At 33.6% G+C, this 15543-nt stretch overlaps 1 protein-coding gene across 2 annotated transcripts in view; it reads right to left on the bottom strand.

Annotated features, from left to right (window-relative positions):
* CAS1 (cycloartenol synthase 1) overlaps positions 1–15543 on the bottom strand; it is a 235375-nt gene that overhangs the window by 14225 nt on the left and 205607 nt on the right. For both annotated transcript variants that reach the window (XM_089831311.1, XM_089831312.1), the window contains exon 18: positions 13576–13659. In XM_089831311.1, coding sequence (XP_089687437.1) covers positions 13576–13659 — 84 coding nt within the window. The remainder of the gene's footprint in view (positions 1–13575; positions 13660–15543) is intronic.

Here is a 15543-nt window from a genome sequence, read left to right as displayed (position 1 = left end):
TTTTCCTCAAAAATTATCTATTGGGTTTTACCATTTGATCTAAAAAACAAAGCTTTGTATTGTCAAGTTTTGATTGATTTTTCACCTTAAAAATCCACAAGTTATTTAATTCCAATTTGATCTTTGTGATACTAAAACTTGAATTTAAATTACAATGTTATATTTTTTCAATGTTTGAAATTTCTAATGGCTTTGTTTAGCATATGTATTGGTATGACATTAAAAACTTAATACACACATACATATTTGTATGAACATACCTGACCCCAAAAAGAATTTATGTTGAACAGGCATTTCATGCCTATTTACCCATTTCTGCTCCCATACCTGATTCACCAACTTAAATATATATACATGTATACATATACATATATGTGTATGTATATGTGTGTGTGTAGTATTGTAGACATACACGCAGACACACATATATATTTGTACACATGCGTAAGGGGGAAATAATTGCCATAGTGTCATGCCCGGTTCTGGAAGTCATACCCGGACCTGTACCAAATCAGCAACTTAGAAAAAATATTGAAGATCAAATAGTGTGCTGACATTCGTACTTATGTTACCCAGTGGAATCTTTTGTTTAAACTTGAGAAGGCAGGACTTTAAATGCCATAAACTTTTAATGCAGCAATGAAGAATGAAACAGAAGGGAAAATTTAATGTTATACACATCTCAAAAGGCCCAAAAAAATTGAAATAACAAAGAATGAGAGATCTCAAATGTGGCAACCTAAGAAATTTGAAACAGCACTAATGTGGCAGGTCAGGATAGGCATCAAAACAGACATAACTATGGGGCAAAATAAGAAGTTGGTGAGTTTTAATACAGGCAGCAAGAGCAATTTAGGTGGCAAAGGGGTAAAACGCAGGATAGTGGAAATCCCCCAGGGGTGTAAACACAACAGATATCGGCTGTTAGTAATTGTGTAATGTCCTCTTTTAAAGTTAGTCAGGATTGCTACTTATTTAATCAATCATAATTTCATTTCAGTTATCAAAGGATATTATTATTTGGATTTATGACTGGAGAATATAGGTGTTATCCAAGGTGTCTAGACACCATCTATGGACACCTCAAACTTTAAAGGTCCAAGTCCGTTTCACGAAGATTTATGGAATGCTGGCCCCTACCCTCTATTGGGAAAAGATCCATTAGATTGGACTTATACAAGCCCCTTCTTGGTAACATTGTATGCTTCCAATCAGAAAGTCAAATAAGAATAGTATTGGAGATATTCCCATTTAAGAATTATTTGTAATAATAGTATTAAAAAGTCAATCCTATTTTTTATAATAGGGAATTAATTCTATTCCCAATATTAGCTCTATTATCATTACATATTTGAACTTAATTATATTCTTGTTCCTACCGATAAAATTTCATTTCATAATAATATTAGGAATTGTTAATAGATTATTAACATTATTCTTATTAATTTACTTATACATTTCACTTACCTTTCTAAATAGTTGATGCCACTATACCTATGTGTGTGTGTGTGTGTGTGTTTTATTTGTGGTGGGTCATCGGTTACATACAACTCATGGTATGGTTGTCCCTGCGACAACCACTTTGGGGGTTTCCACGTGGACATTCAAGGCAAGGTGAGGATGGTATATTTTTCATCTTCATATATGACCTACTACTTGCCCAACATGTTTTTCAACTCTTGCATGGATGGGTCGAGCATATAATGAGTCTCCCCCTCTTAATATGTCTTTTCCCCTTTACCATGTGATTTTCCTTTTCATCCTTCATACTCCACATCGTCTTCTTGCTAATGCATCCCAAACTGTTGTGTGCTAATGGGTCAAATCACCAAGCATGTTCACCCTTTTTAATATGTTTGTTTTAATACATATTTTTTGGTACTTATCTATTTGTCTCATGTTCTTGTGATTTTTGTGACTTATATACTGCTCGTACAACCTATTAAAGGTCGACACCCTTGATTCACATAGGCCAATTGTGGTGGGTTGTCGATTACATACAACTCATGCTATTGTTGTCCCTACTACTACTTTGGATGTTTCCATGTGAGCATTCAAGGTAAGGTGAGGAAGGTATATTTTCCATCTTTATATATCACCTGCCGCTTGCCCAACATGTCTTCCAATTCTTGCATCGATGGGTCAAGTGAATAATGGGTCTCCCATTTTTAATGTCTTTTCCCCTTTACCATGTGATTTGCCTTTTCATCTTTCATACTCCACATTATCTTCTTGCTAATGCATCCCAAATTGCCGTGTACTAATAGGTCGAATTGCCAAGCATGTTTGCAGTTTTTAAAAAGTTTGCTTTAATATTTTTTTGGTACTTATCTATGTCTCATGTTCATGTGATTTTTGCAGATTATAAACTGCTAGTACAACCTATTAAAGGTCGTCACCCTTGACTTGTAGGGCCATTAATTTGGCCTTCAAATGTTTCTCTAGACCGACATGTAGTTTGTAACTAGTTCATCTCACTACTATTGACTTACTATGTGGACAATAAGAATGTTAGTAATATATAAATTGTTACTATTATTATTAAATACAATGATTAATTATAATGATTGATAGATTAAGTGATCATATTAATATTCAATAGTATTTCATAGATAATTATAAATTGATAAATAGAATATTCATATCATATAATCGATATTTATTAATCTTGATTATAATATTTATTTTTATTTAATTTTATTATGACTTAAATTAAATTTCCTTGGAAGAGAGGGATATCACTGTCACATGCTCCCAAAATTGCTTGTCCTCAAGAAATTACACGCTTCCTTGTTATTTGATAATGACAATTGGTAACTTTTAGTGTAAGTTGTTGTGTAGTTCTGATAGTCATTAGTAAATTCATATTTTAGGCTTACTCTAGGTATCCTTACCATTCCCAGCCAACTATTATAAATTACAGTAATCAAACATGTAGACACAAGATATACGTAAGGCATAAAATCATGAAAACATGAAACATACACAATGAAAGCACAATGCATACACATTGATGTAGAAAGACACGAAGTATACATGTTGAAGACATGAAGCATACACATCATAGACACTAAGCATACACATTGGATACACTTCTTATAGAGATCGTTGTTATTTTTTGTGTTTACCCAAATCTTTTGAAAGCATATTGTTATAATTCATTCCTTTGAATAGATAGAATAATCAATTTGCCTTTTCCCTACAGGATGGCAAGATCATAGCTCAGCTACCACTTGTAATGTCCTCTTTTAGGATTAGTTAAGATTGATACTTATTTAATCAATCGTAATGTCATTTCTATTATTTCGATTTACAACCAAAGGATATAGGTTTTATCCCAATTGCCTAGACACCATCCATTTACTACCTCAAAGTTCCTAGGTCCAAGTCTATTTGACAAAGATTTAGGGACCCCTACCCTCTATTGGGATAAGATACATTACATTACATTTATACAAGCCCCTCCTTGGTAACATTGTATGCTTCCAATCACAAATCAAATAAGAATGGTACTGGATATGATCTCATTTAATAATAATTTGTAATGATGGTATTAAAAAGTGTTGGCTAAAAATTTTGTATGTCACGTACTACGACTTACAAAATTGTGACTTTAGGCAACATTTCATGAGATTTCTCTCTCCTCTCAGCAATAGGGGAGGCTCCCTTCTTACCGTAGGTGGCTTCAATAGGAACTTAACTAAAATTACAAAAAGGATGGTTCTCTTGATCAATTCCTCTTTTTTTGGGAATGATTTGCATACACCTATAACTTTCCAACTTAACAAAAAGTGTCTTATTGCTACAATAATACCAATGACCTTGGAATTGATGTAAGAACAACACCAGTGGCAACAGTTTACTTTTTATATTTTGTGAAACAAAAACAGGAGCCCAAAGTCTCCCGCATTTCTCTTGAATGAGGATTCAAGCAGAATAAACAATAATGCACAAAGTCTCTTACTGGATACTCTCAAATTTAATAAAAACACTTACAACTGAAGCCCAAAGTATTCAGCTCTAAGTAATTGCAGCCACTACTATCTATTACAATTTGCCCTGCAACACAAAGTCGTCAAAAGTTCAAATTGGCTCTGAATGCAATAGGCAACTCAAAGTCTGCATGATTAAATTTAAATCCCAATCGATCAAAGTTCCAAAACTCACAATCAATATCCAGAAAATGTCATCACATAACATGTTGAATCAACACAAAGTCTGAAAGCAAGTTGCCTCTTTTATTGATAGCAATTTAGATTTACATCCAAGCACAAAGCCTTAGAGTGCATAAATAAACTGGCAGAATTTTCTTGCCTTTTCAAAAGATCATTTACAATGAGCTCTCTCCTTTATATAGAAAGATAGGAGAGAGAAAGGTGGAGGAAAAAGTGGAACAACCTCAACCACCTTGACTTATCTCTAACCAACTACATTGACTTTATTCAAAGTTGAATGTCTAATGCAATTGCAACTTAGCTACGTCAGTTGGTTGTACAAGTGCATGTTATCCTGTACTTACAATATAGATGTTCTTTACACGTAGTATTCCTATTGCTATTCTACTTAAAGCAAATGAAAATCTGATTTGAAGTATTCACATGGTATCAACCAGCTGTCCAAACTTCCACAAGGACTCGCGTACAACTGTAGCATTTGGCTCACCAATGTGTTGCGAGATTATCGTAAACTTCTTGAGTATTGCTTGCTACTCCAGTATATCTCTTTGTTACAAATCTCCATTTGATTTTGCAAATTCTTTAATGAATACTTCCAGCCTGCTAATGTATCCAGCACACTGATGTTGAAGTCATCCACTTCAAGTTGTAAGCAGATGGCCTCTGTGAACTCTATGAGATAATCTTCTTGATTCTTGAGTCTGTTATCTTCAATTATGATTTCGCATGATAGCCCTCTAAATACTTCTCTGAACGTGCTTTTTTGGTTAGTTATCCTGGCTACTGCCGCCTTTGCATCTTTAACAAGTCCTTGTAGAACTTTCTCTTTGTTGGTCATTCACATGTGCATAATCATGGTACATTTCAATAGACATGATGACTTTGTACTCACACAAATCTCCGGCATGTTGTTCCAAGCACCTAGATCTCTATCTAGCAACTCAAGTTGATGATTGAGTGACTTGAGAATGTCTAGCAGTAGTCTCTTTTCCATTTGCCGGTTTAACTTCTCTTGACATTGCCGAATGGTGTGCACGTCCAACTATCACATGAAAGTTCCATAGTGTATGAACATCAACATGTGAGGGGTCCACGGAAACCTTTTAATGTAAAAACATGGATTTTAAGCAAGGTATGAATAGGGAGAATGGATGAAATGATTGACGATAGCGAATGAACAAATGGATCAAGCTTAGAACGACTAAAAGATGACTAAAATAATCAAAAATGGATTTTTTTGAGTGGATTGCATATGCGAACAAGAAGCTTGGAATTAAGTGAGCAAGGGGAAAAATAAATAACACATTGAGCATCTCATGTTTTAACAAGTACAAAATGTGAAACTCTATCCATAGAACATGTGGAGAAGACTTTAACCATAGGGCAGCCATATGGAGGTATACAAAATGCAAAATGGTGGGGTTTTAACTTGCATTAGCATGTGAGGAAAAACAAACTTATCTTTCTTTTGAGAATAGGATTTTACACTTGATTGCATATGCCAGTAAGATGAGACCTTGAATATGCAACTTTGGAGAAGAATGGAAGATAGAAAGAACAACTTCATATGCACAAAAACATGCAAATCTGAAAATGGAAATGACAAAGATTTGGATTCACAAGCAAACAAATATATACATCAATGCCTTAAGGAAAATAACAAAGGAATTTTACCAAAGTCTTTATCCAAAGTTTGAGCAAATCTGAAATAAATCCAAGAGATTTAAGATTTTAGATTTGTCCAATATTGGAAGACTTAAATAGATTTCGAATTCCAAACATTGAGGATAGTCAAGATTCGAATTAGGAAATGTGGAGATGGTTGGAGAGATACAATGCCCAAAAAATGGAACAAACTTTGACCAAATCAAAGCCACGTGCAAATGCATTCAAAAACAGTGTCTAGGGCATCATTTCAAGCTTCGAAATTATGAAGAACAAGCTGGAAATAAAACACAAATAATATGGAATTAATTCTATTCCTGAAATTAGCTCTATTATCATTACATATTTGAACTTAATTCTATTCTTATTAGCTTATACATATGACTTACCTTTATAAATAGTTGACATCGCTATACAAATAGATATATATATATATATATATATATATATATATATATATATATATATATATATATATATATATATATATATATATATATATATATGTATATCTATCTATATAAGTTATTTGTGGTGGGCCACCAGTTATGTACAACTCATGGTATGGTTGTCCCCACAACTCCCACTTTGGAGGTTTCCACATGGCCATTCAAAGCAAGGTGAGGATGGTATATTTTCCATCTCCATATATCACCTCATACTTGCTCAACGTGTCTTTAAATTCTTGCATGGATTGGTCGAGCAAATAATGGGTCTCCCCCTCTTAATATGTCTTTTCCCCTTTACCTTGTGATTTGCATTTTCATACTTCATACTCCACATCATCTCCTTGCTAATGCATCCCAAACTATTATGTACTAATGAGTCAAAACGCCAAGCATATTTGCCCTTTTTAATATATTCTTTCTAATATATATTTTTTGGTACTTATCTCTCTGTCTCATGTTCTTTTGATTTTTCAGGCTTATATACTTCCTGTACAACCTATTAAAGGTCGTCACCCATGACTCACATAGGTTATTTGTGGTGGACCACTAGTTACATACAACTCATGATATGGTTGTCCCTACGACTTCAACTTTAGAGGTTTCCACATGGACCTTCAAGGCAAGGTGAGGAAGGTATATTTTCCATCTTCATATATCACCAGCTACTACTTGCCCAATGTGTCTTTCAATTCTTGCATGGATGTGTCGAGCGAATCATAGGTCTTCCCCTTTTAATATGCCTTTTCCCCTTTACGATGTGATTTGCCTTTTCATCCTTCATACTCAACATCATCTTCTTGTTAATGCATCCCAAACTATTGTGTACTAATGGGTCAAACTGCCAAGCATGTTCACCCTTTTTAAAATGTTTGTTTTAATATATAATTTTTGGTACTTATCTCTTTGTCGCATGTTCTTGTGATTTTTGCAGCTTATATACTACTCGTACAACCTATTAAAGGTCATCACCCTTGACTCACAAGCCATTGATTTGGCCTCCAAACATTTTTGTAGACCGACATGTATCTTGTTACTAATGTCTCACTACCTTTGATTTACTCTGTGGAGATAAGAATGTTAGTAATATAAAATTTGTTACTATTATTATTTAATAAAATGATTATATATCAATAGATATTATGGCTTGATATTATATATTGATTATAATGATTGATAGATTAAGTGTTGATATTAATATTATAAATTGATTAATAGAACATTCATATTATATAATTGATATTTATTAATCTTGATTATAATATTAATTTTTATTTAATTTTATTATGACTTAATTTGAATTTCCTTAGTAGAGAGGGATATCACAGTCATATGCTCCCAAAAATTGCTTGTCCTCAAGCAATTATACCCTTCCTTGTTATTAGATAATGACAATTGGTGACTTTTCTTCTACGTAGTTGTGGAGTTTTGATAGTAGTTAGTAAATTCATATTTTAGGTTTACTCTAGGTATCCTTACTATTCCCAGCCAACTATTATAAAATTACATTAATGAACATGTAGACACAAGATATACATGAGGCATAGTAATGCATGAAAACATGAAGCATACATAACTCAAACACAAAGCATATACATTGATGCAGGAAGACACAAGGTATACATGTTAAAGACATGAAGCATACACATCATAGACACTAAGCATATAAATTGTATACACTTCTTATAGAGATTGCTGTTTTTTAATCTATTTACCCAAATCTTTTGAAAGCATATTGTTATAGTTCATTCCTTCAAATAGATAGATTGATCAATTCGCCTTTTCCCTACAAGATGGCAAGATCATAGCTCTGATATCACTTGTAGTGTCCTCTTTTAGGGTTAATAAGGATTTATACTTATTTAATCAACTGTAATGTCATTTCAATTATCAAAGGATATTATTATTTTGATTTAGAACCAAAGGATATACGTCTTACCCTAGTTGCCTAGACACTACCCATGGACTACCTCAAAGTTTACAAGACCAAGTCTATTTCACGAAGATTTATAGAACGCTAACCCCTACCCTCTATTGGGATAATATCCATTAGATAAAATTTATACAAGCCCCCCCTTGGTAACATTGTATGCTTTCGGTCACAAATCAAATAAGAATAGTATTGGAAATAATCCGATTTAAGAATTATTTGTAATAATAGTATTAAAAAGTCAAGCCTATTTTTAATAATATGGAATTAATTCTATTCCCGAAATTAGCTCTATTATCATTACATATTTGAACTTAATTTTATTCTTGTTCCTAATAATAATATTTCATTACATGATAATATTAGAATTTGTTTATAGATTTTTCATTCTATTCTTATTAACTTTTCATGTGACTTACCCTTCTAAATAGTTGACGTTGCTAAACAACTATACACACACACACACACACATATACATATATATAGGTTATTTGTGGTGGGCTGCCGGTTAATACAACTCATCATATGGTTGTCCCTACAGCTCCACTTTAGAGGTCTCCAGGTGAGCATTCAAGGCAAGGTGAGGAAGGTATTATTTCCGCCTCCATATATCACCTACTACTTGCCCAATGTGTCTTTCAATTCTTGCATGGATGGATCAAGCGAATAATGGGTCTCCCTCTTTTAATGTCTTTTCCCCTTTACCATGTGACTGCCTTTTCATCCTTCATGCTCCACATCATCTTCTTGCTAATGCATCCCAAAGTGTTGTATACTAATGGGTCAAATCGCCAAGCATGTGCACCCTTGGTTTCAGTCAAAAACAAGGATAACTGATTATAGTAATAATAATTGTGCATGTACGTATGTAACTGATATATATACGTACATACATATATACACTTGCACATAATTCTTGTGCTCAATTAGAATTATCATTCATATACCTTGAATACAAGAAATCATCCTTGCATTCAATCAAAACCATATATATATATATATATATATATATATTCCTATTGGAGGACTTTGTGTCTATTCATGAGAGGACATGTCAGCTCAGGACATGTCCTCTATATGATATATCTATTGGAGGACTTTGTGTCTCTTCACGAGAGGACATGTCATGAGCGGACATGTCCACTCATGACTTGTCCATTGAGACATCTATTAGTACCAAACAAAACCCAACAGATATGCATCAAAATCAATAAATGCATTCTCTCATACAGATATTCAGATTTAACATACAGTCTTCATTGTCTTTGCAATTCAGATCCACTCTAGAATAATCTGATCAATATCTGCAAGTCAATATAAAGAATTAGTGTTCTCCAATCTGCAAAATTGTTAATTCAATACCAATCTGATTATAAGTTTGATTTACATTTTCAGTCCTTTTTAATATATATTTTTCGGTCCTTATCTCTTTGTTCCATGTTCTTGTGATTTCTACAGCTTGCGTACCCCGTGTACAACCTATTAAAGGTCTTCACCCTTGACTCACGGGCCCACTCATTTGGTCTCCGAACGTTTCTCTAGACTAACATGTATTTTCTAACTAATGTCTCATTTCCTTTTGATTTATTATGTGGAAGAGAATGTTAGTAATATAGAAATTGTTACTGTTTTAAGCAAGTTTTGAAGGGGCCCCGAAACCCTTTAACAGTAAGAGAAAAGATAAAGCAATAGTACTCACCAAGAAAAACAGTCCTAAAACCTACTGAAAAACAGCATCAAAATCAGGTTTTACAGGGACTTGAAACCACAAACATAGTCCAATAAAAGTACCCAAGTTTTACAAGGACTTGGAACCTCAAATATAGTTTAGAGCGAAAACCATTAAACAGGACCAAAAACAAGAACCATTTACTACAACCAGCAAATAGGACCAGAATAGGAGCAAAACCAAAGAACAAGACCCAAATCTGCTATTGCAGCTCCATAATCATCTTGACAGCCTCCTTACCAATCGCAACAGTATCCTAGATGGAGTCAGCAGCCGAAGCAGCAGCAGCTTTCAAGGCTATCTTCCTCTAGCTCTGGCTTGTTCTCTTGCTTGGACCCTCGGAAGATATAATTTCTTCATTAGCTCTTTTGCCAAGGCTTGCAGTGGCAGCACAGATACTAGAAGTAACCTGTTCCATCTTTGTTCCACTTTCCTTGATAAGCATTCTAAGATTTTGCTCATATTCTTTAAGTTTATTTGGGATATCTCTCATTTGCACCTCCAATTGGCTGATTTTGGCACGATCAGTATCCTGGTTGTGTTGTAGAGTTTCCACTTTCTTCTTCAGCCCCATCAATTCATTATAAATCCATGAATCGACTTGTAGAATGGAGTCAGATCTAAGCTTGGCAGAATGCAGGAAGGAAAGCTTGGTTTCCCTCTACGGAGAGTTACTGGTGTCTTCTGCAATCCCATGAGGAGGGGAACCAACCTTGTCGATATGTTCCTCCCTTTCCATCTGTTCCTCCTCCCTAGTCTCAACAGGGTCCTCATTGCGAACAAGGTCCTCCCTATCTTGTCCCTCTATCTCCCTAGCAAGTGAAGCAGTCTTAACCATATGATCCTCCTTTCTCATATCAACAATATTCTCAACTAATTTTTCTGTCTTTATCACCTCCACCAAAAACAGTCTGATTGCCCTCATTATTAGCGTTACTCTATTCTAAGTTTCCTTCACTTATGTCTTCCTCATTCCCTTTCTCATTTTTTCCTTTGGTCTCCGGATACCCTTCCAAATTGGAACTTAAATCCCCAACATCCGTACCTTCCTTTTCCTCAGGGATATCATTCTCAGGGCTTTCAGTATTCTCAGACTCAAAATCCTCTTCCACAATTTGTTTTTGAGAAATACAGGGTTTAAGTTTAAGAACCTTCTCTTTTCCTTTAACATTGTCCTCCTTCTTACTCTTTTTAGAGTGAGAACCCTTATGTTTGTCAACAGAAGGAGTGGAGGCTATAGAATTATTTTTAAACTAACCCTCTATGAGAAGTATCAGACCTTCGTGCAAAATAGGACGAGACTCCTTCCTATGAGCATGCAGACTTTAAAGCAAAGAAATTATTACTGTTATTATTAATTAAAATGATTATATACCGATAGATATTATGGTTTAATATTATATATTGATTATAATGATTGATAGATTAAGTGATGATATTAATATTTATAGTATTTCACAGATAATTATAAATTGATTAATAGAATATTTATAATATATAATTGATTTTTATTAATCTTGATTATATTATTAATTTTTATTTAATTTTATTATGACTTAATTTAAATTTCCTTAGCAGAGAACGATATTATAAATTGTTTGTCACCCCCCAAGGAGTTAATTTAGAACTAGACACAGTTTCAGGTTTGTAGACTAGACAGAATGAAGAGCTGATATCTACAGGATAAAAGCAGGGCTAAGCCTCTGTTATGTTTGTAGCAATATTTTCTTAGCTCGTGCATGCATTTTTTTCCTTTTTCTGTGCATTGTGTGACTTTTTAGGGTTATGTGGTCAGGTACTCCTTTGTTGGACCAACCAACTGCATCTAGGTCATTAAATGGTACCAGAGCCGAAGATTTCACTTGGCTTTCATGTTATAAATAAATTGTTCCTCCAACCAAAACATTCAAAAGAAACATGATCTGCAGAGGGAAAAGGTGAAATCATCGAAGCAACTTAAAGAAAGATCATCTAAGGGAAAACTATAAGAGCATTAAAAATAAATATGATCCACAGAGGAAAGAGGTGAGATTATAAAACAATCTTTTGTCAGACAATAAAAAAATCGAACTGAGGAGAATTTTATTAGCAATCACTTGTGATCATTAATACAAGCTAAGAGTTAGCCTAAATGAGCTACAAAAAGGAGCCAAATATACCAAATGAATACTTGCCATACAAGCTGGTCTCCCTGCCAATTAAATGATGACTACAATTTTACACATGGTCTTCTGGGCTAATTATTTTGCATAATTAGATGTCAATATGAAACTTCAATGCTAGTCTCTACAGTTCTTTTCAGGTTGACACAATCATTTGTTAGTTTAAACCCAAAAAGAATGTCCATTTTTTAATTTAAAATACTCATCCAATTTTTGACCTGTAATACATTACTTAAAAACTGTTACATCAAATTGATACTAGCAAGACCACCTTGTCACATTTTTAAAGATCTTATTTTCTGAATGTCATTCATATTTTATTCTTATAAGCAATCTCTACTATTTCATTGAAATGTTACTCCTGCAGCTACTGCCTATCATAAAAATGGAAACATGCAATCTGGAGGCAGAGCTAATAAGGGGGATTATTAAGTTGTCAGTATGGGTACAAGCATGGATACAGATACAAGAACTGGGCACATAAATGGGTAAGTGGGTAGGGGAAAAAATATTTGACCTTAGGTATGATGGTATGGGTACATGTGTGTTTGTGCAAAAAAAATTAAAGAGACACAGACTTGTGAAACTAAATGCATTTGATAATATGATACTTCATTATTGATCAATGCCAAATGCAGAAATGGTAGTGATAAAGATAACTATTAGATGTCAATTGCTAGTTACATATTTAATAAAGATAATTTTAGTTGTCTGAATTCTTGAATCTGACCCATTCCCAAAACCCCTCATCTTAATCAAATTTCTTATATGACAAGACATCCCACTAAATAGTGGAGGTTCAAGAGTGGAGACTGTAATGGATTTGAGGGGCAGCAACAATAAGCTACACAAGGTGTAAGAGGAGATTACTCCAATGACAGAACAGAAAAATGAGACTGAAGACAGCAAATTGGTCTCTGTATCAGGCAAAATAATGCTTTTAGGGGCATTTTACGGATTTGGATGCAAAAAAAAAAAGAGTTTAACCTTTTGGTGCTCAACGCCTTTGGGTACCCCTCAGTACATACCTAGTTGTACCCAAACTGCCGAGTTTATACCCAAGCCATACAGTACATGTGCAGGATGCTTTAAGGGCAAACCTGATAACTAAGGGGGATTACATTAAGTCTTATTCAAGAAAAGAAAATCATCTACCTATTGTTGGGTCAACTAAGCATTCTTGCTACATGCCTAGTGAATCCTAATGAGTATTTTCCATTCTCATGTTAGTTGAAATTTTCTATATCAGCATTCTGATAAAAAAGGTTACATTGTTATGCGTTTTGTATAAAATTTGTTTTCCACAACCATTTGAAGCTTGAACTAATTGTGTGCCATCTCTTCTACAGCTAATATTTTATTAGCCTAAACTATAAGATCATCTAAGAATACAACTGAAGGTTATTAACCTGCACCAGAATCATAGCATTAACTTTTCCTTAGATAAGATTGAATGATCCAATAATACCTGTTGTGGAAAATCGCCATTCTGCATCTGTGAATTAACCAGTGCAATTGCTGCCTGATGAAGAACTTCAGGATCTCTTTTAGCCTGAGTTATTGAATGACAAAATAAAATAGTCAAATTTTACTATTGGTTTAAAGCAAGTTATTTCCAATTATTTGCAGAAAGGAATTAAAGATTCCTGTATTGGCTATCAAACAAACAGGCCTGTCCAAATATTGGGCGCGTAAAAACTTTTCATTTGAAATTCACAGTAAAAAGCCAATAGACAAGCTATAATCGAGGATTAGTAACAGTGCATCTTAAAAATCTAGGAGACGTGTGCTCCATACATACAATTTGGAAATACAAATAAATCAAAAATATTAAAATGAATAACTTTAAGTTGAGAATTTAAAATTAGTGTAGCTATCTTAAATACATCTATCTGAAAAATACTAAGAAATAAAACTCTGAGTTATTTTTATTAAAGAATTATTTAAAATTTTATTTTATTTATATTATTTATCAAAAAGCCTTTTTTATTTATTTTAATCGGTTTCTTTAGTTCAGAATATTTTAGTTTACCAAAGAACTATTAAAGAATTCTTTAATTTGTTTACTTTAGAAGCTAATTTTATTTAATTTGCATTCTTTAGTTTTTATATTATTTTATTTATTAATAGTTTTTTTAACATAGAGATTCTTTTTGCGAATTATTTAATTTCCCATGTATGTCGAAGTGCAAACAAAGTGGCGGACTAGTTAGCCAATAGAGTGGATGCTTGTTTTGGTGAGGTTATAGTTGGAAAAGAAGAGATACTAGTAGATTCAAGGGGGGTAGTTTTGGCGGATCAGAAAGGTATGGTAGCACTAGCAACAGATAGAGTGGGGATTGTTCATTTGTCACTCAAGTTGAACTGACCAAGCACAGGAGATTCAGGTTTACATTGAGTGGCAAGTGTTCTCAATCTGATAACTTTCCAACCCGTATGATGGACTAAGGCAATGGTGCTGTTAGCAGATTGAATGGACAAATAGGCAGAGAACAAGTGGCAACCAGGGCTTTTGTCCTAAGTTTTGTAGAAACTGCTCTTGAATATAATATTTTGAAGTGGCCACAGTTAAATGTGGTTGGTTCTGGTGTAGGTTGATGACCTATGGTAGGATTTAGAAAGTGACTTGCTTCTATAAATTATTATTTCCTGTGTGTAGGAAATTGAAATATTTTGAAGGGTACTTCTGTGTCTGGTTCAGCTCTATGTAGTAGGTGTCTGTTGTATTCAGATATAACTCTTTCAAATTAGTATAGGGCTCTACCCCCACAAATGGTAGATCTTACCAAAGAAAAAAAAAATCTTTATAGTTTTAATCTTTTTGAAAAATAAATTGACTATGTTTAAAATTTTGTTTCCATTTTTAGAATGTCTTTGTCAGTAATTAAGAAATAAAAGAAAATAAAAATTAATCAATCGATTAATACAGTTTAATTATTAATGATTTATAATTTCATTTTTTGAAATTAATATTTTTAAGGTGTTTTTTTTTTTTTTTGGGTGAGGCGGGGTGGTGGGTAAAGGCATTGCACCTGATTATATGTTAACATAATAAAAGATTACAAAATAAGGCTCTTGTGCTTGTAAGCCAAATTTTCCAATTTGCACAAGCTTAGTGCAAATATATTTGCAGAAAACATAAGCCTAAAAACTAGAAGTGCCAGTATAGAAAATTGGCACATTACAAAATATAACCAGCACCAAAATTGAAGAAACAATTAAGTTGCAGATATAAACAATTTAATCCTACAAAATATGGGTGACATTTAAGTGCTATAGTCATAGATCTTTGAAGAGCACCAGAACAAGAGGAAATAGGGAACTATTATCCCTCAAGCATCAAATCAGCGAGCACCAAATCAACATCCCCTGCCACTACATTCCCATGGGGATTCAAGGCAGCACCATTATTATTGTTTTCACCAGGACTTACATT

The sequence above is a fragment of the Cupressus sempervirens genome, chromosome 5 (assembly GCF_028749045.1).
Source record: "Cupressus sempervirens isolate cs-2001-9-10 chromosome 5, ASM2874904v1, whole genome shotgun sequence".
NCBI classification, from domain to species: domain Eukaryota; kingdom Viridiplantae; phylum Streptophyta; class Pinopsida; order Cupressales; family Cupressaceae; genus Cupressus; species Cupressus sempervirens.
This window is presented reverse-complemented; position numbering and strand designations above follow the sequence as displayed.